The 21,709-nt window shown below is 42.3% G+C and overlaps 1 protein-coding gene and 1 long non-coding RNA gene across 2 annotated transcripts in view; both read right to left on the bottom strand.

The window, feature by feature from the left end:
* Positions 1 to 432: 432 nt before the first annotated feature.
* Positions 433 to 9,081, bottom strand: LOC123512084 (fukutin-related protein-like). Its single transcript, XM_045268288.1, has 4 exons — positions 8,594 to 9,081; positions 7,738 to 7,919; positions 4,209 to 7,401; positions 433 to 4,176 (listed from the first exon to the last, which is right to left on the bottom strand). Exons 3-4 carry the CDS (start codon positions 4,286 to 4,288, stop codon positions 2,754 to 2,756), a joined length of 1,503 nt encoding a protein of 500 aa, XP_045124223.1. The 5' UTR covers positions 4,289 to 7,401; positions 7,738 to 7,919; positions 8,594 to 9,081; the 3' UTR covers positions 433 to 2,753.
* Positions 433 to 21,709, bottom strand: part of LOC123512086 — a 21,580-nt gene continuing 303 nt past the window's right edge. Inside the window, exons 1-2 of the long non-coding RNA XR_006677022.1 lie at positions 21,669 to 21,709; positions 433 to 2,737 (exon numbers count right to left, since the gene is read on the bottom strand). The exon at positions 21,669 to 21,709 is cut by the window's right edge and continues 303 nt beyond it. This is a non-coding gene — a long non-coding RNA (uncharacterized LOC123512086). The remainder of the gene's footprint in view (positions 2,738 to 21,668) is intronic.

Below are 21,709 nucleotides of genomic sequence, written 5' to 3'. Positions count from 1 at the left end.
TATTTATTTTGTTACCTCTAGCCACCCTCATTTATAGCCTCAAACACTGATGTAAATGTTTTAACTGTAATCTTATAGTCCATTTTTTCTCTCTTCTGGAGGAATAGCAATAGAAATTTTGTATATATACATTATTTGTGTTTATTGCCTTTAGCTAGTCTCCTTTATGCCTTGATCTATTGGTGCTAAATGTTATAATCTTCATACCCACATTTATTCATTTTCTCCTCATCTGCACCTTGCCACTTTGATTCATTGGTCCACTAAATTATCTTTTCTCCTGCATCCTGTACTAAGTGTAACTGATAACAGGGATTGTCATGTGTATTGTGTAAGCCTGATGACATCTCTCCTACAGAAGTGTTTTTATATTCCTCCAGTGTTGAGGTGACTCCCTACAGAAGACAAGGACAGTAGACACAAACACACATAGCAACATCATGCATTTATTGAGCATCACCAAAGAGTGTACAAACAGCAGACACACTTTTTGCCCTCCAAACGCCACCACCACAGCTCACTACAATCCCTCACAAGGCTAACAGACAGACTGACATGCAGGCACTTCCATCACAAAGATAAATGGTCACCCAGAATCTATACTCTTCCATTACAAATACATTTTAATCCTTTCACTGGTAAGTTCTTCCTGTATTAAGAATTAGAGCACTGTAAGAAATACTATTCGTATGGTGACAGATGCAAAGACACAATATCAACATACAGTGTAAGGTGGGAGAGGGAGGGAAATCAATCTTGTCTTTTCTAATCATCCGATTAATTTAAGACACTGCAGTACAAAAATTATAGAGATGCAGGAAAACATTTGCACTGTAATTGGGGAATTAAAGACAGAAATAAAAGCAAATTCAGCCATGTGTACTTCTAACTGCTTTCTGAAATGTCCTTGTCTCTATGTATGTAGAAAAGAGAGGAGTCTTACTGGCCAAACCATGCACCATTGTGGAGCCTGCCTACCTATCTGCCTGCCTGCCTGCCTGCCTGCCTATGGCTATGGGAAGCTCATTCTGACCCTATGAAGCACAGCATGTGAGGCATGCACTCACCAGGAAGCAAACTTGAGTATTGCTACAAAACTGGAAAAGCTACTAAGTGTAATGGTTGGAAAGATGAGTTACTACTAGTATTTGAGTCATATATATGTATATACTACATGGCAGACTGTATACACTTGGCTTTTGACTAGTGCTGCACCTATAAATATTTTTTGTAGTGAAGTGATTCAGTAGAATTAGCCCTCAATCAAATAACTGCTTGGACACTGTCCTTATTTAATTGTTAGAGTTACTGAGATGCGTGGAGAGATTCAGTCATGTTGGTAGAGAGTGATTCAGTAATCTTAGCTCTCACTCACTGCCTTTGTTCCTTCATTCAAAGACTAATCATTACAGAGTGGCTAAGTTGAGTGGAGAGAGTTAACAATATTAGCTTTTGGTAAAACAATTGCTTGAAAACTTCTATCATTCCTTCAGACTCTGACCATTACTGAGTCAGGTGAGTGGAATGATCACAATCAGCTTTCAGTGCAATGACTACACCACCACTTCCTTCCTTCCCTCGCCCTCTTTGTCAAACCACACGAGTTGAGATTCATTAATACAAATCCACTTTCATTCCAATAACTACACCACTATTTCTTTCCTTCCTTCACTCTTATCACAACTGAACCACACAAGGGAAAACAAATTGACTTACGATTAGTAAGGGATATAATTATTTTGCACATCCTTACCCTTCTTTCCTTCCATCCCTCCTTTACTCCTTCACTCTCACCATCAGCAAATCACATGAGTGTCGAAGAAATTTACATACATTTAATTTGACACAATTTGAAAGTTGTGAATAGTTATTTTGCCAGAACATCTTTTTCACTCTTGCCATTACTACACCACAACCAACATAAAATTCATATACTACACTCTATAAAATACAAGTATTTTTGAAGTTACAGAAGTAATTTGCATGGCCACTTCCTTACTTTGCCCTCAACAAAACACATGCACACAGTATACATCTCATTTGACACAGGTTTGAAGTTTGACAAGTTGAGCAATGCAAGATTGTGGTACAGGTATATATATTTGAATGATAAGTTGAAGTAATTGCTTTCCCATAACTAATTGCACTAAGTCAGTTACCTAATTTGATTACTTACTGCAGTCTTACTTCTGATTATCTAAATATACTTGGCAATATTTGGTTATACTAATACAACTACTGTACCAAGGTTTGTGCCGGGACACCTCCACACTTATTGCTCACTCACTCTGCTGCTGCTGCCGCTGCTGTCTTATAAAAGTATCACAAGTAACAAAACACAAGGCATGGAAATCAAATTGCATCTTTAAATCACACTCAGTCAGTTGCATTGAGAATTACTATTTCTAATTTTCAGTCATTATTCTGTCTCTGTCTCTGTTTCCGTTCTCTCTCTCTCTCTCTCTCTCTCTCTCTCTCTCTCTCTCTCTCTCTCTCTCTCTCTCTCTCTCTCTCTCTCCAACATATGAGTCTAGCTCTTTCAGCACCAAGAAATTCTCAACCAATCTCTCTCTCTCTCTCTCTTTCTCTCTCTCTCTCACACACACACACACACACACACAGTAGAGGTACAAAAAGTACGCTACATCCTGAAGTCATAAAAGTTGGTTTAACACACACACACACACACACACACACACACACACACACACACACACACACACACACACACACACACCTGTGACCCCTACTTCTCATAGCCTGTGTAGGAGGGCAGACATGTTACCAGGCAGGGGCACCTCAGGGTTTGGATACTGGGGCGTCTCAATCACCCCCGGGCCAAACTTGAGCTCCAGGAAGTCCCTCACATTGTTTGGCGCGGAAGCCATCACACCAGCGAAGGTCACGGAGGCGATGGGCCGCAGGAAGTGCTCCGGGAAGTCCACATCCTGACGGTGGCCAGTGGCCCAGGCCCCACCCCGCGTCATGGTGCCGCCGCGGGGCGTGAAGGGGAACACGTCCACGTGCAGGTGGTTAGCAGTGCTGTAGTGGACACGGTAGAAGCCGCCCTCTGCCGCACGCTGCCACACGAAGCCGTCTGCATCCTCCAGCGTCTGCCAACGGGCAGCACGCAGTGGCGGGCAGCGCTCAGCATCAGCGGCATACACGCCCACATCCACGTCATAGTCCCATGGCAGCAGGTCGCCACCCCGTACTGCGCCCAGCAGTGACCCGCCCTCCAACCACCACCGCACCCGGCAGCCACGCAGTGTCTGGAACACGTGCCGTGCCGTGGCCCGCAGCCCCTCCAGGCAGCAGGGCGGCGTCCAGCGGCCACGCAGCAAGTAGTCAGGCGTGTCCTGCACCACGGTGGGAAAGCAGCGTTGTGAGGTGCGGGTGCAGCCATACCAGCGCACATCCCCGCCCGGCCCCACCACCTTCTTGAGACCCACAGCAGCAAACAGCGCCACACGCCGCTCCTCCTCCGCTGCTGTGGCCTTCCACCGCAGGTGCTCTGAGGCCAGCAGCTGCCGTCCCTCGCCCAACAGGCCCCCACGTCCAACTCGCACCTTCCAGCCCCGCGCTGCGCCCTGCACACCCAGAGCCAGAGGCAGTGGGCGAGCCAGGGGCAGGCTCAGCTCCAGCAGGCTGTCAGTGGTGAGCAGCAGTGCAGCGCGGCCTGACACAGCGTCACAAGCCTCACTGCCTGGCGCCGGTGCCACGGAGAGAGTCCAGGCCGGCAGGTCCAGTGTGTAGCGGTGACAGGCCAGCATAGCACCGCCCACCCCCACTGCCACCACTCGTGTGTCCCCCGCCTCCAGCAGGCCCAGCAGGTCCAACAGCTGAGCTGCAGAGGACACCCGGGCCCCGTCAGGCAGCAGCAGCACGTAGCGGCTGCCAGCCAGATAGGCAGTCAGGCTGGGCCGTCTCCGCATTAGGCCAGGGGTCAACACTAGGGGTGTGGCCCCCTGGGGCAGGCGCAGTGGTGGGTACACCAGGTCATCACTGGCCACCAGCACACGGCACAGCCCACCACACGCTGCCACCACTGAGTGTGCTGTGTCCTCAAGGTCGTTGTCAAAATTCTCAAATTCCCGCACAATGACGACCAGGCCAGCCAGGGGATCCTGGCCCCCCACCGTACTGCCCTGTCCCCCACCACTGCCAACCCCACTGCTAACACCCACCGAGGGAAAGGGTCGGCTCACCCCATCCACCGCACAACCGTCACCACCAACACCATCACCACCATCACCACCACCAGCCTCAGCTTCCTTACCCCCACCATGCTGCCTCTCCACCACCACCACCACCACTTCCTTGCCTCACCTCACTGAAACACGAGCATGTCAGTCTGTGCCACGCGTCCCCTGTCACTACATTCACAAACACCTGTCACAGTCACTGCACTGCCCTCCACCACACCACCACACCAATCCCTGGCAGGCTGATGGTACCTCACTTCCACAAACTTTCTCTCACCATCAGTGTCACCAGCAACACAACATTTGTTCTGCCATAACACAACACTACTCACACACCAGCACTAACCATGGCAATGGCACCCTGAACACAGCACAGCACAGCACAGCACAGCACAGCACAACACAATACAACACGGCACCACAAGTTATCACAACAATGACACCAATCTCTTAAGTTACAAATCTTTACAAATAACACTAGACATGACTGTATAAAAATATCTTATGTTCTATGTTATCAATGTTTCACTCAACTGTTCTCTCACCATTAATGTAGAATAAACCATAAACCTGTGCAGTCCAAGCACAAGTAAACATAGCACTATACAAAGCAACACTGGGCAGGAAATAGTGAAGTGAAAAGAGGGAAGGAAGATAGATTTCAATGAAGTTTGGCACAAAGTTCGTCTCCATACAAACACACACAGCAGTCACAAACACAGCAAAGACAGGGAAGCACAGAATTCAAAGATCAGTAAGGAAGTGAATGCATTAGGAAGCCTAACACAACCCTGGTGCACCACAAAGACCAAGACAACACAACAACAAGACCTGTGTGAATCAGGAGAACTTACAACTGCTCCTTTACTCAGAAAACTGGACACCTTGTGAGACTTTAAGAGTGGAATTCAACTTTCTTCCACTTCAACCATGCAAAGAAACACATATTTGATAAGATTAAGAACAAGAGAGAATAAGGCAGAATGAGACAACCTTGAAACTACATGCACATAAGCAGATTGGGAGGATTGTATAAACTGAGAGCTAAGGAAACAATGATTGGGGAGAAGAAAAACCCTCACAAAATCACAGAGAAATGAGACAGCCTTGTGGGACCTCAACACATTAAGACTTTCCTCCAGCACATACAAGGAAATACCGAAGATGAAGAACTCAATCAAGTTTCAGTTAAGAAGAGGAAGAACCCAAGGAAGTTGTGTAAATTGAGACAACTACACACACCATTAAAAAACACCTTGCACAATAGTTAGTGACACGTACAAGATGACTTTAGGAACAAGTGACAGCTCAACAAGACCAACAGTACCTATCTGCACCTTAACTATGGCAACAGACACATTACAAAGCCTCCTCACAGACTACAGTGGGACACAGAGGACCTTAAAATCTTCCTTCACCTCAGCAAAGAAACACAAACACACACATACACACAGCAAAGCTTCAGACACAGTACACAACGCACTCTCTATACTTCAGTAATTGAGAAACACAATCATAGACAGAAGCACAAGGACAAAACAAAACACACCCCAACAAACAACACAATTCAACACCTCACTGGAATGGAAGCACCTAGAACAACACAACTACAGCACCACAGCACCAAAACAACCACCACCACTATCACCAGTACCTCAGATCACCACCACAATTCCCAGCACACAGTCTTAGCATGCACCAGGCAGGGGAATGTTAGTGTCTATGGAGCAATGATGAAGGAATGAAGGGAATCTGTCAGCATTAGAGGAATATATCATGTGAGATTAAATACACTAGCTTACCACTGCAAAAATAACAAGAGAGAATAGCTAGATGATTTAGACTGCAACTAACAGCAAATAAAGTGAAGGTACCATCATTAGTATATCACTGTTATATGTCTTTATAAAGTGATAATTCTTGGGTACACTGACTTACCACTTCAAGGATAACTAGACCAGAGAGAACGTCAGATTAGTTTGTGTCATAGAGAGAGCAAGGATTGAAGTCAACGATACCACTAACAGTAAAATGTCACGATGAAGCAAGATTTTGAACTGTGTTAGCTTAACTTTTCATAGATAAAAGGAACAGGAAATAATGGGGTCACAGTGCACCTTTACATGGCTTTCCCTATCACATTACTGTTTCTTTGCTTTGCATTTGTTCAGTCATTCACATAGCAATGAATCTCTCTCCTTTTCACACTTTTCTTGTATTTTCTTCACACTTCTCTGCTTCTAAACACAAACTATGCCTTTACTAAACATCAAACTTAATTCACAGTATATTTATTCACATTGCAATTAATCTATCTCCTTTCCATACTCCCCTTTCTTCTCTTTTTCACACTTCATTTCTCTTCTTCTACACTCAACTTACACCTCCACATGACACCTTTATCTCATTGTTCTTTTACAGTACATTCACTCACATTACAATTAATTTCTTTCTCTTTTCACTCTTTCTCTTCTATATTCACTCTGCACCCTCACACAAAATCTATCTTATCAAACTTCATTCACATCACAATCTCTTAATCTTTTTTTCCACACCCTTCTTTCTTTGATTCTTACTCTTCAGTACTTAGTTACTTCTCTATTTCTGTAGTTCACGTTTCGGGTAGACCAGTGTCATTGCATCAAATAGACCAGTTAGGTGCCAAAGATTTGTTGCTGTTTCAAATTTGTAACTTTTATTCACATCAGCACAGAAAAGTACATTTGGAGCCACAAGTCGTTGACAAGGAGTCTCATGGTGCCAAATGTGTTTCCAGTCAGTCAATCAAAGTACAAGAGTTCTTCTTAGTTATGGTGCTGGTATGTTCCTAATCTGACAATCAAAGTACAGGAGTTCTTCTCAGTTATGGTGTTAGTTATGTTCCTAATTAGTCAATCAAAGTATAGGAGTTATTTTTCAATGTTCCTGTCTAAATCTTTCAGTCAATGCAGATACAATACATTTTTTTCTTCTTTTCTTTTGATGTGCATTCTTGCCTCAATGAATCAATCAAAGCACAACAGGTTTTTTTCCCTTTTCTTATCTCTATTCCTGTCTCAATTCATCACACAGTTCAAATACAATAGTTTTTTTTTTCTTTCTTTTGACTTGTGTTCCTTTCTTTTATTCTCATTCCTGACTCAGTGTTCATTATTGAAAGTTTCCTCAAGTACACAATCTTCTCTTTATAAACCTCCTGGAAGGACAAAGATGAGCTGGCCTTTACATGTGGTTTATAATAATCTCTTAACTTTTTATGCAAATCACAAGTATAACAGTTCTTAATCCTATTCTTTCTAGTGAACATTATGTAACCTGATTCCCTGTGCACACAATTTTCTCCGGAGTTGAGGTTCTTAACTCAAATCTTAGAATACCATCAGAGAGAGAGAGAGAGAGAGAGAGAGAGAGAGAGAGAGAGAGAGAGAGAGAGAGAGAGAGAGAGAGAGAATTTTCAGCAAGCAATGACTACAGCATTTTAGGTTCTCAAATTTTACTACCAATTTATAACAATCAACCAAATTCGCAATACCTTTGGAGTAATGCCCAGCAAGCAGTGACCTCAGTGGACCTCAGCCTTCTGCAGGAGACCACCACAGGCACAACACAAACACAGATGTCTTCATAGGGACTGTCACATGTAGGTTTAGTGGAATCTTGTGTGGCTTGTGTCTTAATCTATATTTTTGTGACAGCTCTGCAGGCATAGCACATCTATTGAGACAAGACACATATAGAGAACTGTATTCTGAAATGCTCTGCTCTCATCATAATTGTTTTCAAAGGCTACAGTGATTATGGGTCAGGATTTCAAGTGTTTATCTGGTTAGTAATGTTAAAATCTTGTTGATCTGTCATTACAGCTATGAAAGCATGCTTGAAAATCCACTTCACTTCATCACACCTATTTTCAAAGACTACAAGTTCTCAAGGGTGTTTCTCCTGTTAATAATACAAAAACAATTCTTAGTCTGTCACTAGAACTATAAAAAAAACACCCTTAAAAACTCATGCAGCTTTAATTAGAGCCTTTTGAAAATAATGGAAACATTCAGAATAGAATACATAAACACCAATTTAAATGTAAGAAATGCATCCTGTTAAGTAGATATGTTTTGATTCTTATGCTTAGAAAGTGAAGAGCCTGACTTACCAGAAATCCTTTCAAATCAGACAAAAAATTGCAAGAATGCTTCAAACCGCACACACATACACTTCTACACAAACAGAGGTCACTAGAACCACACAAACATCCTTGAGAACATAAACAATTTCCACTAGACTATTAAGACAAATCTATAAGATAAATGAGTCCTTAGGAATACAAATTAAACAAACTTGAGTCATATTAGGAAGTACAAACAGAAGACAAACATTACAACACTTACACACATAAGAGACTTGAGACCAACCATTGATGGTACTAGGCAGCTGAATCTTGAAAACCCTTGAACAGGAGTGTGACAGGCTGGCAATAGTGTATGGAAGAGTATACTAGGCATGGCAAGGAGACTGCAGGGTGTGAGGGTGCATGCTAAGAGTACAGAAGGATGCGAGAGGAGTGGTGAGTATCTTTAGGGTGAGATAGGATGAAGCAGAATCAGACTATAGGGTGTAAGAGTGAAACTAAGGACTAAGGCAGGGTGAGAAAGGTAAGGGACTATGGACTAAGGCAGGGTGTGGAAAGGTGAAAGAACAGAATAAGTATACAAGGTGAGAGAATGAAGCAGGGTGAAGGTACAGGGTGTGACAGTAAGGCAGAGTGGCAGGGTTGTGACAGTGAGACAAGAAAAGGTTAGAGTGATAGTAAGACAGGGTGCACTATATATCAGCAGGTGAAGGAATAAAGGAAGGATGTGGTGAGGCACAGAGCTGGGTCCTCAGAAAAGTGCAGCCTCCAGACGTGGGTCGTGGGGGAGGCATGAGCGGGAGTCCTCGGCCTCACCACAAAGCAGGCAGCTCATCTCATACTGCTGATAGTCGTCCTCCAGCCAGAAGGTGTGCACGTGTCTGGCTACCACATGGCTGCACGTCCCACACACATCTGAACAAACAACAACAATAACTAACATAACGGCAGCTGAGATATTGTGATAAGTTAGAGATGGAGGTGAGAGAGAGAGAGAGAGAGAGAGAGAGAGAGAGAGAGAGAGAGAGAGAGAGAGAGAGAGAGAGAGAGAGAGAGAGAGAGAGAGAGTTTCAGATTAGTTTGGCTCGTGGAGTATAGCGACCATACACTAATGAGAAAACTATAACCTGGTGTGTGTGTGTGTGTGTGTGTGTGTGTGTGTGTGTGTGTGTGTGTGTGTGTGTGTGTGTGTGTGTGTGTGTGTGTGTGAAATGTCTCTATCTGAAGATTGATACTTTCCTATGCTGTCAAAATAGTTAACTAATTTTCATTGCTACAAGGGAACATAATCAGGCATACAAAAAACAATCCCTGCATAAAAATATACCTATTTTCTCCTATCAACATCTGTAAATTTGCTAACTTTCAACAAGCAGTTTAATATCTAGGTCTGTTCCATCCATGACAAACAATTCCTTCCTTCATATATGTATTCCTAAATCAAGTTTGAAGCCATCACTAAATGTCACATCCTAATTACTGACTGCTGACTGTTAATCCCTTCAGTATAGGAATGCATTTTTACCATGAGTTTGGGTACAATTAGACAATTCTATTTACATTATGAAGGATTTATAAAGGTCAAAAGATTAATAGCCAGAGTCTTCACTATTTCAGTCCCCACATAAGTTTCTGAAGCTGTATAAAATCACAAAATAGTAAGCAGAATGAATATAAAAACGCATCATAGTATTGAAAGGGTTAATGTAACCCCCCAATAATCTTGGCATCACTGGGGAAAGGTTCAAAACGCCTGTGTACTTACGGTCATACTCAGTCACCTCCTGGGCAGCATGGGAGGGGGATGTTGTCTTGTTGGCCTCCCTCAGTGTGTCCTTGTGCCCACAGCCCTGACAGCCGGCCAAGTTAGCAAGATAAGCCCCCGAGTCCAGACACACTGTCCCCTAAACAACATATGGGTTAATAGTGAGTTTAGTATGGGTTTTAATATTTTTTTCCTTCCTTTATTTTACATTTATGGGTTGAGATATGACAGAATGTTTCTGCATGATAATGATAGTTGTAGCAGTGGTGGTGATGGTGGCGGTGGGTGGTGGTGATAATAAAAAAGTAGTAGTAGAATATAGCAAGAACAAGAGCAGCAAGAAATAGGAAAACAATGAAATAAAATCACACACACACACACCCTGTCTGGAAACTCCTCCTTGACACAATCTTGACACATCCTCCTGGTTCACATCTCTGCCCGTCACACTCTCTGCCCCAGTGCCATCTGTCCTGCCAACCACCGCCACTGTGCCACACTAGCCTGGAAACAAAGAAAGAAAATAACATACAACACCACACTCACTCATGCAATATCCGACCCTGTGTGTGTGTGTGTGTGTTACCATGATGAATTGCCTGCCCTAGATTCTTAACTAGATTCTTACCTAGATGAGGCCTAGAGCCACATCTAGAAGCAGATGAAACCTCCAACCAGGACTGCAGGTGAAGACAACTAGATGTATGACATAATGGTTGGCTAATGTGGTTTCATCAAAACTCCAAGAAGCCCTTCACACAAACTCATAGAGAACATCACCCAGAGAAGTATCAAGTTGGCATTTAAAAGCAAAAACAGAAGATGCAGTGACAACATGCTCAGGCAGCTCATTCAAAACAGATAACACCCTAATCGAAAAGAAACGAGCCCTAACTTCTGTGTCCCAGTGAGGAATGGCCAGCTTGTAGGAGTGACATCTTGTTACAGCATTAAGGTTCCTAACAAACAAATGTTCAAGATCAGGGCACAGACCATGCAAAATCTTATAAACCATAAGATCAGCTCTAAGCAAACGGCCTTTAATTGAGTACAGGCAACCCCCGTTTAACGAAGGTTCACACAACAAAATTTTGCTACAACGAAGGTTTTATTTTACTACCATCTGCTCGTTTAACGAACACCAAACTCGCTTTAACGAAGTTTTATCCAGGTAATTTTTTCCAAGTTTGAAAGCCCCGCTGTATCACGCAAGCCAACAAGCTTTTGAATACACCAGGAGCTGCAAATACTAAAGCCTGTCTCAGGAGAAATTCTGAGACATCTGTAGAATCAAGATCAAGATCAAGATCAAGCCTCTCGTGGACAACACGCACCACATAACAGCGTCAGCAGCAGCTCGTCTTCACTCACTCATCTTACCACCAAAACGCCCTGCAATGTGGCCTAGCGTTCCTAAGAAGACCAGGATGTCTCTTACTCTGGAAGTGAAGCGGGATATTATTCACAGACACGAAAGAGGAGAGAAAACTATAGTATTGCTGGCCACCATCTTGACTCCATATACTGTCTCTACTATTTTCAAGTCATCAGACTATTAAGAAGGCTGGTGAGACTGTATCTTCCTTGCAAGCTAAAAGAACCACCCGAACTCGTGACTCTACACTAGATAAAATGGAAAGCCTTGTGGAAATGTGGTACATAAGTTTTGTATGCGGTACAATGATGCGCCCTTTGTTTACATTCCACAGGTTGCTGGTTAGTGTCTTTCCGTTTCACTTTCCTCCTTCATAAATTTAAGATCATCAACATTATAAAGTTACGTACATACAAACATTAGTGTACATTATAATGACTTAAATTAAATTTAACTGCTTAAATGTTAAACTTCATAATTTTTATTTTCATTAAAACTTTCACTGTACTATGATGCACTCTCGCTTTGCTTACTCTCAGTGGAAGTTCAAGTCAGGGGTTATAATCAGTTAGCTTAACGAAGTTTCGCTTAACGAAGTGTTTTTAGGAACGTAACCCCTTCGTTAAGCAGGGGTTGCCTGTACAACTTAAGTGCAGAGTGACGCTCAGAGTAACTCAGATTTCCAAAACCAGATATTAACTTTGTCCATTTCCGCTGTACTCCCTCCACCAATCTAAGATCACCAAGATAACCTGTATTCCACACTGCAGATGAGAAGTCCAAGATTGGTCTTATATGTGTAATAAATACAGCTCTCATAAATTCAGGGGAACGACACACTGTACCCTAAGAATGCCAAACCCCACACCACTTGCCTTCATTGCTGTTTCTCTTACATGTTGATGAAACTTAAGTTCATAGTCTACCCAAACACCCAAGTCTTTATGCAATTGCTTAACAGGAATCTGTTGATTTCCAATAAAATATGGAAGTGAGTCAGGAGCATTGTGGAAGTGTCTACAAAAACTAATTGCAACACATTTTTCAACAGAAAATGACAACCCCCATGAAAGACTGGTCTCATGGAGCTTGTTTACATCTCTCTGCATTAAGTAGTGGCCTAATTCAAAATCAGCTTTAGAGATTGGAGCTGCTAGATACAGTTTAAGATCGTCAGCAAAAAGGCAATATTTACAAGATATATTAGAAACAACATGGTTAATGTAAACCAAGAACAGAAGAGGTCCAATCACAGATCATTGGGGAACTCCACTTCCAACATGTACACTGCAACTTGTGAAACCTTGGACAATAACTTTCATTGTTCTACCAGATAAATAATCGTAGAGCCATTCCAACAATGCACCTCTGATGCCAATACATTGTAACATTCTATAGTAAAAAAATATGATATCAACAGAGAAGCCACAATCATAATAATCGGTAACATAATCATAGGTGTATAAAAGTTGGTCGGAAACAGATTTATCAGACCTAAAGCCATACTGGTGAGGAGAGAGCAGGTGGTTACTTTCCAAATAGGTAGACAAATGAGAAACAATTATTCTTTCAAAGGACTTACAGCACACAGATGTCAAGCTGATGGGTCTATAGTTGAGGGGATCAGAATGAATACCACCTTTGAATAATGGTGTAACATTGGCAACCTTCCAGTCCAAAGGGACATGTTTGGAAGACAAGGATTTGCGACATATTAATAAAAGAGGATAACTTAAAGAATGTGCGCATCTTCTCAGCAGTACAGATGGCAATTGGTCTGGACCAGAACAACAACTTAGCTAAAAATTAGACAGTATAGATTCGATAGTAAAAACATCAAACATGTAGCCATCAAACTCAAATACAGTGTCACAAGTCTGAAGTGGGGAGGGGTTGTCCAAGACAGCACACACACACACAGTCAGATGAAGGACAAACTTGGTAAATGTGGACAAAGAGACAGGGCATAAGGAGCCAAGCTCGGGCCCTGTAAATCACAAATAGGTAAATACACACATCAATGAACCAGCAACAAAAGCAACAAACGGAAACACATCACTCACTCACGCACACTGACACGAGACGAGCTGTGTGTTCTGTGCCTCTCTATTCTTGAGCGTTACTCCCCTGTGAGGTGGCTGGCTGCGTGGCACTCCCCTAGCACTGTATGGGCCAGACAGCGTAGTTAGGGAGAGCGGGCAGTAGTGGGCAGTGGTTGATAGGGTCCTGTGCCTCGCCCGAGTTGTTCATGTAAACACTCAATTTCGGCAAGGTAAGGCTCGGCGCGCCTCGCCACACCGCACCACACCAGGGACTTGCTTTGCCACTATTGCTAAACCAACCACATCACACAACCATAGAATAATAATCATAATGACAACAACAACAACAATAATAATAATAAGAAGAAGAAGAAGAAGAACAAAAACAACAAGTGACAAACACTATCCAGTATAGAGACAGCATTACAAAACATACGCAATGACTGACAGCAGCAGCACCTTTCCCTCCCTCTCTCTGCCTCACACGTGTACGATAGCAGATAAGGTCATGGCTACCTATAACTAAGAACTGACAACGTACTTTATTATAAGTACTTCGTATAGTACACAGGCGGCTCCTGCGCTCACACGCCAACATTGCATGGTCGTCAGCTGCAAGCTACCTTATTATTTTGTTAAACAGGCCAGCAACAGTTCCCTTCCGCAATAAATAACAAATAGATAACAAAATATAACTTTTCATAAACAACTAAGATATTACAAGCGTCTTCAAGTGTTACAAACGTCATATCATGAGCGATAAGACATATTACAGAAAATCTAGCGTCCAAATAATGTACAAATCATGCCTAATCTTGAGTGGAGATGACTGGCTAGGCGGGGAGAAGCGGGCCAGCGCCTGAGTTTATGCAGCGCTGCTTACTCTGTGCTGTGACGGAGGGAGAAGGAGGCAAAAGCCGCGTTTTCGCGCGGATAAATAAATAATAAATAAGTATAGTTAGTAGTAGTAGTAGTAGTAGTAGTAGTAGTAGTAGTAGTAGTAGTAGTAGTTTCTCTCTCTATCTAGTCAGTCAGTCTTCTTTGAGAGAGAGAGAGAGAGAGAGAGAGAGAGAGAGAGAGAGAGCTACCTCTCTCTCACACAGTTAGAGAGGAGGCTGTGAATGTGATTGATACCTACCACCAAACACTACTACCTTTATGACACACACCATGGGGCCGGGCTGGGACAGACAGTGGCAAGCCAGGTTTGCTGTTGGAAAGAAAGAAAAAGAAAAAAAAAAAAAAAAGCACAGGCCTTGGTCATGTCACGTTCATGGGAGGAGACCACAGGCTAATGGAATGAATGCCAGGTGAAGTTTGGAGAAGACACTTTTGCCAACAATGGGGAGGAGATTAGACTCCAAACTCACCTTTGGCTACCAACCGGCGGGTGTGGCATGCAAGACCTACCTGAGAGTGAGTGACACTTCTGCTTCGAGTGAGACACCTAATCAACACCAAGAGCCTCCTGACTGCCTACAAGGTTCGTCATGGAGTCCAGTCTCCTCATTTCAATGAGTAGTGGTCAGTCCCAATCCCACCTTTCCCTGCTGATAAGGTGCAGCGGCGGGCCGGGCGTCTCATCTACAGAGTGGTGCCGCATGATGGCCAGGGACAGCAGTGGTCTATTATTATTGAGGCAGTCAGTCGTCTCTGTATTACTCACGTCCTTTTTTAAGAAAATAGTGCTGCCATGTAAGTTTAGCCTTATTTATTTTTTTAATGGTTCACAAATCATTGTCAGTAACTGATTCATAACTATAATGAGTTTTTACCTTTTCTTGTCATTGCGTTATATTCGGTTGATTATGTTTTGTGGTTTAGTTTTTGTGCGTTTAGTTTGTTGACATTGTTGGTAGCTACACCCATCTCTCTCTCTCTCTCTCTCTCTCTCTCTCTCTCATCAGTGTTCAGTTCGCAACACAACCATTTATTTGCCTTATGAGTTTTCTCCCAGCGCCAGGGTTGCTGTTCCTCAGAGTGACACAGACGGCTCGTCATGTTTGGTGGGGACACACATGGTACACCTACTAACAAAATAATCTGATTTATTGCATCCCAATACGTATATCATTGAAAATAGATAAATGCAATGAAACACAAAGAAGAAGAGAAAGAAGGAGATTAAGGGAAGAATAGAATAAGACAAAAAATAATTGAGAAAAGTGGTAATTGATTGAACTGCCATCTTTGTTAAGATTGATACGATTTCTCTCTCTCTCTCTCTCTCTCTCTCTCTCTCTCTCTCTGACCTACATGCAATATCACAATATCAATGTGATAAGAAGTGATCAATGTGATAAGAAGTGACATTACATATAATACAAATCTTTAATATTTCTCAATTCTTTACTTATAAATTGATGCTAATTCTAATTTAAGCAATAAACTGAGAATGTTAATGGATTATCTAGTTACTTATTTTAAACAGTAAGTTATAAAGACAATAGCTGATGACAACACTTCTGCGCCATACCATCACTACTTTCCAAAGACTGCTTGGAGTGACACTGGATTTAAACTTATTTAGTACTGGGACGCTTTTTTACCTTGAGTTTTGGGTACGATTAGACGATTTTATTTACACTAGAAAATGTCTATGGAGGTAAGAAGATTACTGGCCAGAGTCCTCACAATTTTAATTCCCTCATAAGTTTCTAAAGCTTTACGAAATCCCCAAATAGTAAGCAGAATGAATATGAAAAAGCGTTATGGTACTGAAGACATTAACTAAGGGTGTTTTTTTTTCCGGTACTAGTGACAGATTAACACCATTTCTACGTTATCAAAATGAGAAACATGCGTGAGAACTCCACAAATCACCTCTGTGGTCTTTGAAAACAGTCATACTGAGAGGACACAACATTTCTATATAGTATGTGCATTTGTGCCATAAAAAAACATCTCAACTAATATTTCCTGAGTTTACAAGGTGATATACAACATTTCTATATAATAGGTTAATTTGTCTCATAAAAACATCTTGCATAATATTTCCTGAGCTTACAAGGTGATATACAACATTTCTTTTAATTATATTTACTATGTGTATTCTTGTTCGTGGTGTGTCTTTGTGAGTGAAAACAAAAAGAATATCAATGCGGTTCTTATGGATTTGCAAATAAAGTTTAATGTATTTCTGTCAATGAAATAATAGAGTAAATTTTTCTTTTCTTCTTTATTCTCCAGTCTCCTCCTCCTCCTCCTCGTTTTTGTTCTTTTCCTTCTACATCGAGTGAGTCTTCATTGTTTTAGCTTTCTTTCCATTTTCCTCCTCCGTCCCTTTCTTTTTTTTTCTTCTTTCTTTCATATCTTCTTCTCCTTCTTCTCATCTTCTTCTCCTTCTTCTTCTTCTTCTTCTTCTTCTTCTTCTTCTTCTTCTTCTTCTTTCTCCCTGTCTCCTGTTTGTTCTCAAACCAAAATCTCAAAAATAATTAAATATTTACTACTACTACTACTACTACTACTACTACTACTACTACTACTACTACTACTACCACTACCACCACCACCACTACTACTACCACCATCTGCTACTACCACCACCACCACCACCACTGCTGCCACTGCCACCACCACCACTACCACTACTGCTGCCACCACCACACCACACCACCACTGCAACACCACTGTCTGCTGCCACTGCACTGCAACAACACCACTGCACTGCTGCTGCCACTGCTGCTGTCCACCACCACCACCACTGCTGCTGCTGCTGCCACTGCTGCAACTACTGCTGCTGCACCTGCTACTACTACTACCATTACTACTACTACTACTACTACTACTACTACTACTACTACTACTACTACTACTACTACTACTACTACTACTACTACTACTACTACTACAACTAGTAGTACTTCTACTACTACTTATAATAAAACAAGAGTAATAATAATAATAACAATCTGAAATATTGATAAGAATAATAATTGAAGTAAACAAACAAACAAACAAACAAACAAACAAAAAAGAACTAACCTTGCATAATCCCATCCTCCTCCTCCTCCTCCTCCTCTTCCTTTTCCTCCTCCAATGGAAGATTTAGTTGCAGAAAGGGAGAAGAAATTGAAGAGTTGGTCGTAGTATCAGAGGTCATATATGCAGTCTAGGTTGTCGTACTTGTAGTAGTAGTAGTAGTAGTGGTGGTGACTGGTCGCATACTCGTAGTAGTAGTAGTAGTAGTAGTAGTAGTAGCAGCAGTTGTAGTAGTAGTAGTGGTGGTGATGGTAGTGGTAGTAGTGGTGGGTCCCAGTAGTGGCGGGTCGTGGTGGTGACAGTCCAAGATAGTCGCAGATGTGGTGGTCGTACTAGCGCTTGGGGGGTCGTAGTGGTGGTCGTAGTGGTGGTCGTAGTAAGTCAGTCGCAAGGCCGTGCGTAATTTGGGATTTCCAAGGGCATTGCAATTTAACAGTGCAAGGGATGCCTCTTAGAAACCCCAAGTTGGCAACAGCGTCACTCTAGGGGTCGTAGAGGGCGGGTCGTCTCATGGGGGGGTCGTTGGCATTGGGGGGATCGTCATGGGCTGGTTAAGGATAGGTGGTCATGGGCGTTTGGTTGCGAAGGTGCGTGGTGGTAGAGGTCGTGGTGGGGGAACTATGGTCGTGAAAATGTGTGTGTTTGTATGACTGATGTGGTGGTGGTGGTGGTGGTGGTTGTTTGGTGAATTTTTGTAGGCGTCCATTTAAGTAAAAATTATAAAGTCGTACAATTAATAGTAGTAGTAGTAGTAGTAGTAGTAGTAGTAGTAGTAGTAGCAGTAGTAGTAGTAGTAGTAGTAGTAGTAGTAGTAGCAGTAGTAGTAGTAGTAGTAGTAGTAGTAGTAGTAGTAGTAGTAGTAGTAGTAGTAGTGCAGTAGTAGTAGTAGTAGTAGTAGTAGTAGTAGTAATAGTAGTAGTAGTTGCAGTACCAGCAGTAGTAGCGATAGTAGTAGTAGTAGTAGTAGTAGTAGTAGTAGTACCAGCAGCATAGTAGTAATGATAGTCGTAGTAATGTTTTTAATCAACTGAAGCAGAAAAGTAGTAGAAGTAGCAGCAACAGCAGCAACAGCACCACTACCAGTAATAGTAGTAGTAGTAGTAGTAGTAGTAGTAGTAATAGTAGTAGTAGCAACAGCAGCAGCAGTAGTAGCAGTAGTAGTAGTAGTAGTAGTAGTAGTAGCAGCAGCAGCAGTAGTAGTAGTAGTAGTAGTAGTAGTAGTAGTAGTAATAGTAGTAATAGTAGTAGTAGTAATAGGAGGAGTAGGCCTAGTAGTAGTAGTGGTGGTGGTGGCGGAGGTAGTGGTGGTAGTAATAGTGATGGTAGTGGTAATATTTTTAGTTTAACGTGGTGGTGGTGGTGGTGGCGGTGGTGGTGCTTCAATAAGTCAGTAAGTCATACAACACCTAAGATTTCTAAACACACACATCAAATCAATAAAAAAAAAAAATAATAATAATAATAGTTCAAAAATACATCATGGTTACAGTGTTGTCCTGAGTGTTTTAACATACACGACTGTCCAGTCAGGTGTGTTAGCCAGGTGTGCTGTACAACATGCGAACATACATGAATTAAGTCACGTCTTGGTTTGTTTATAGTCAATACATATATACGTACACACAATATAAATCAGGTCAAATGTCACAGTAATTATAAGTAATTTTGTATTTCCATTACATACATACATACATACATATATACGTACGTTCATAGTCTTCTTTTTGTCATATGTAGAGTGTCACTGCTCCAATAAGTGAAGTGTAACGTACACGCACACACACACACACACACACACACACACACACACACACACACACACACACACACACACACACACTTATCATATTCAAGTCAAAAGTTTCACTGCAGACATTCCATCAACTTGACAAAAGACAGAGCAAATACGAGTATAACCTTTTCCCTGGCAAGTGTTCCTCTGAGCCCTACAGAGAAAGAGAGACATCCGGGAGTTTAGTCTGATTTCCAATGTTTAACCTCATTTCAAAGGACATCGAAGGCTAAAAGAAGTCACTCAGAGCAAACTTGATCTGTGCATGTAGTTTAATACCTGGATGGCAATCAGTAAGAGTGATAAATAGATTCAAGTAGACGTTTGTTGTAATTTTAAGTCAATCTCCGCTGGATTTCAAAAGACACCTCTGGCAGGAGAGGAAATCATTGAGGTCAGACGCTTTAAGTCTTTAGTGCCTCTTGTTTTATATCTATCTTGTTTGTTTAAAGTTACGTAGATTTAGGAAAAAAAATATATGTATGATTAATGAATGAGTAAATAGTTCAGAAGCCAATCTTCGACCATTAGAAAAAGCTACCTTGTTGGACACAGTGAGTCATATTCAAGCTACCATAAAAAATAAATAAATGAAAATACATACACACAGTCAGTCAAATAATAGCAACAGTATAAAAGTCCATCTAATAGGTCCCTGGTGAAGGAGAATGATGTAAGTAACCAGCTCCATCTATTGTATATGCATTTCATTACCACACATACACACACACACACACACACACACACACACACACACACACACACACACACACACACACGACAGCTAGAACATTGTCAAGAAGTGATAGTTATTATGTTACATTATAATTTGAATTTACTGTCTTTAGTCAATCTCTCTCTCTCTCTCTCTCTCTCTCTCTCTCTCTCTAAGCTAATAATGAGAGAGAGAGAGAGAGAGAGAGAGAGAAGAGAGAGAGAGAGAGGAGGGGGGAGTTTTGAAAGTTCTCTCACGAAGTTAAATGTCAAAGTTCATTGACCACCGCCACCACCACCACCACCACTCACGCGGAGAAAACTCACACGCTAAGTATTGAGAGAGAAAATCAGAAGTGTCCATACTGTATGTGTGTCTGAGTTACCTGTGCAAGAGAGAGAGAGAGAGAGAGAGAGAGAGAGAGAGAGAGAGAGAGAGAGAGATCTAAGCATACAGTAGAAGCGTTGGCGGGAGAAGGAGGCAGTGAGTGAGTGAGTCAGGCGCTTACTCACTGTACGATAACCTTGGCAGGGTCAGGGCCGCCGCCGTCGCCGCCACCACAACCACCACCACCACCCCGTACCTCATTGCCACTGTAGCTACCCTTCACCTGCAACAAGCGAGCGTACCCCGGCTAGAATTGGACCTTGTCACACACACACACACACACACACACACACACACACACACACACGTTAGCAGGACAGGCTAAATTAAGCATTAAAGCGAGACTGACGTGGCGTGGCGGCTTAGGGCACTTGGAAGGAGGAAGGAGGGCAACATTACCCTTGAAAACAGACCAAACCATCAATAAAAGCGAGGAGAAAGTAGACACACACCACTGTCTTTTTTTAAACCCTTCTGCGCCGCACCTTCGTTACTTTCAAAAGATTCTAGTTAGAGTTACACGGGTTTTCAAGGGTGTTTTTTTTTTATGGTTTTAGAGACAGATTAACGAGATTGCTGTGCTCTAACAGAAGAAATATCCTTGAGAACCACCAGGCCGATTTCTGTGGCCTTTGAAAACAGTCGTGGTGAGAGGGTAGAGCGTTTCAGGAGTCCATTTTGTCTTGGTGTTGAAAATTGTCTAAAAAAAAAAAAAAAAGAAAAGGAGAGAGAAAAGAAGAAGAACGAGAAAAAAAGAAAGACGTTGAAGGGGAAAAAGTCACGTCCATTCAAAAAGAAAAACAAGAAAATTAAAAAACTAGAATCACAAATAGTAAAGATGAACAAAGAGAGAAAAAGTGGAAAACTTAGCACAAAAAATAAAAATGTCACATCCATAAAGGAGAAAAGAGTTATAAAAAAAACAAGCTATAAAAAAAGAGTAAGAGAGAGAGAGAGAGAGAAACATGACGAGGAGGACAACAGGAATGAACAAGGAGGAGGAGTGAGGAGTAAGGAGTAAGGGACTGGGCTGGGCGGGGCAGGGAATGATGAAGGGGGTTGACTGACCAAGTTGGGGACTGAGACGGGACTGAGGCGGGCAGGGCAGCGTTTACCGACCGAGGCTTGGGACTTAGCAGGCCAGTAGGGACCTTAGCTCACACCGCCCACTGTTTCCACTAAGACCCACACCCCGGACAGCCCACTCACTCACACCACACGCACGCACGCACGCTGCAACACTCATACAGTATTAGTGGATGCTCTTACGCTCAAACACACACACACACACACACACACACACAGAGGAATGACCGTA

This window comes from Portunus trituberculatus, chromosome 32, assembly GCF_017591435.1.
Source record: "Portunus trituberculatus isolate SZX2019 chromosome 32, ASM1759143v1, whole genome shotgun sequence".
In the NCBI taxonomy this organism is placed as follows: Eukaryota; Metazoa; Arthropoda; class Malacostraca; order Decapoda; family Portunidae; genus Portunus; species Portunus trituberculatus.
Note: the sequence above shows the minus strand (reverse complement) of the source record. Positions and strands in the feature narration are given on the sequence as shown.

Bases quoted from the DNA above. Each gene is read 5' to 3' on its own strand.
- LOC123512084 (XM_045268288.1), bottom strand. From the start codon at position 4,288: ATGGTGGGGGTAAGGAAGCTGAGGCTGGTGGTGGTGATGGTGGTGATG. The intron at 4,177-4,208 runs GTGAGCCGACCC...GGTGGGTGTTAG, and splicing joins ACGGTTGTGCGGTGGATGGG to CAGTGGGGTTGGCAGTGGTG.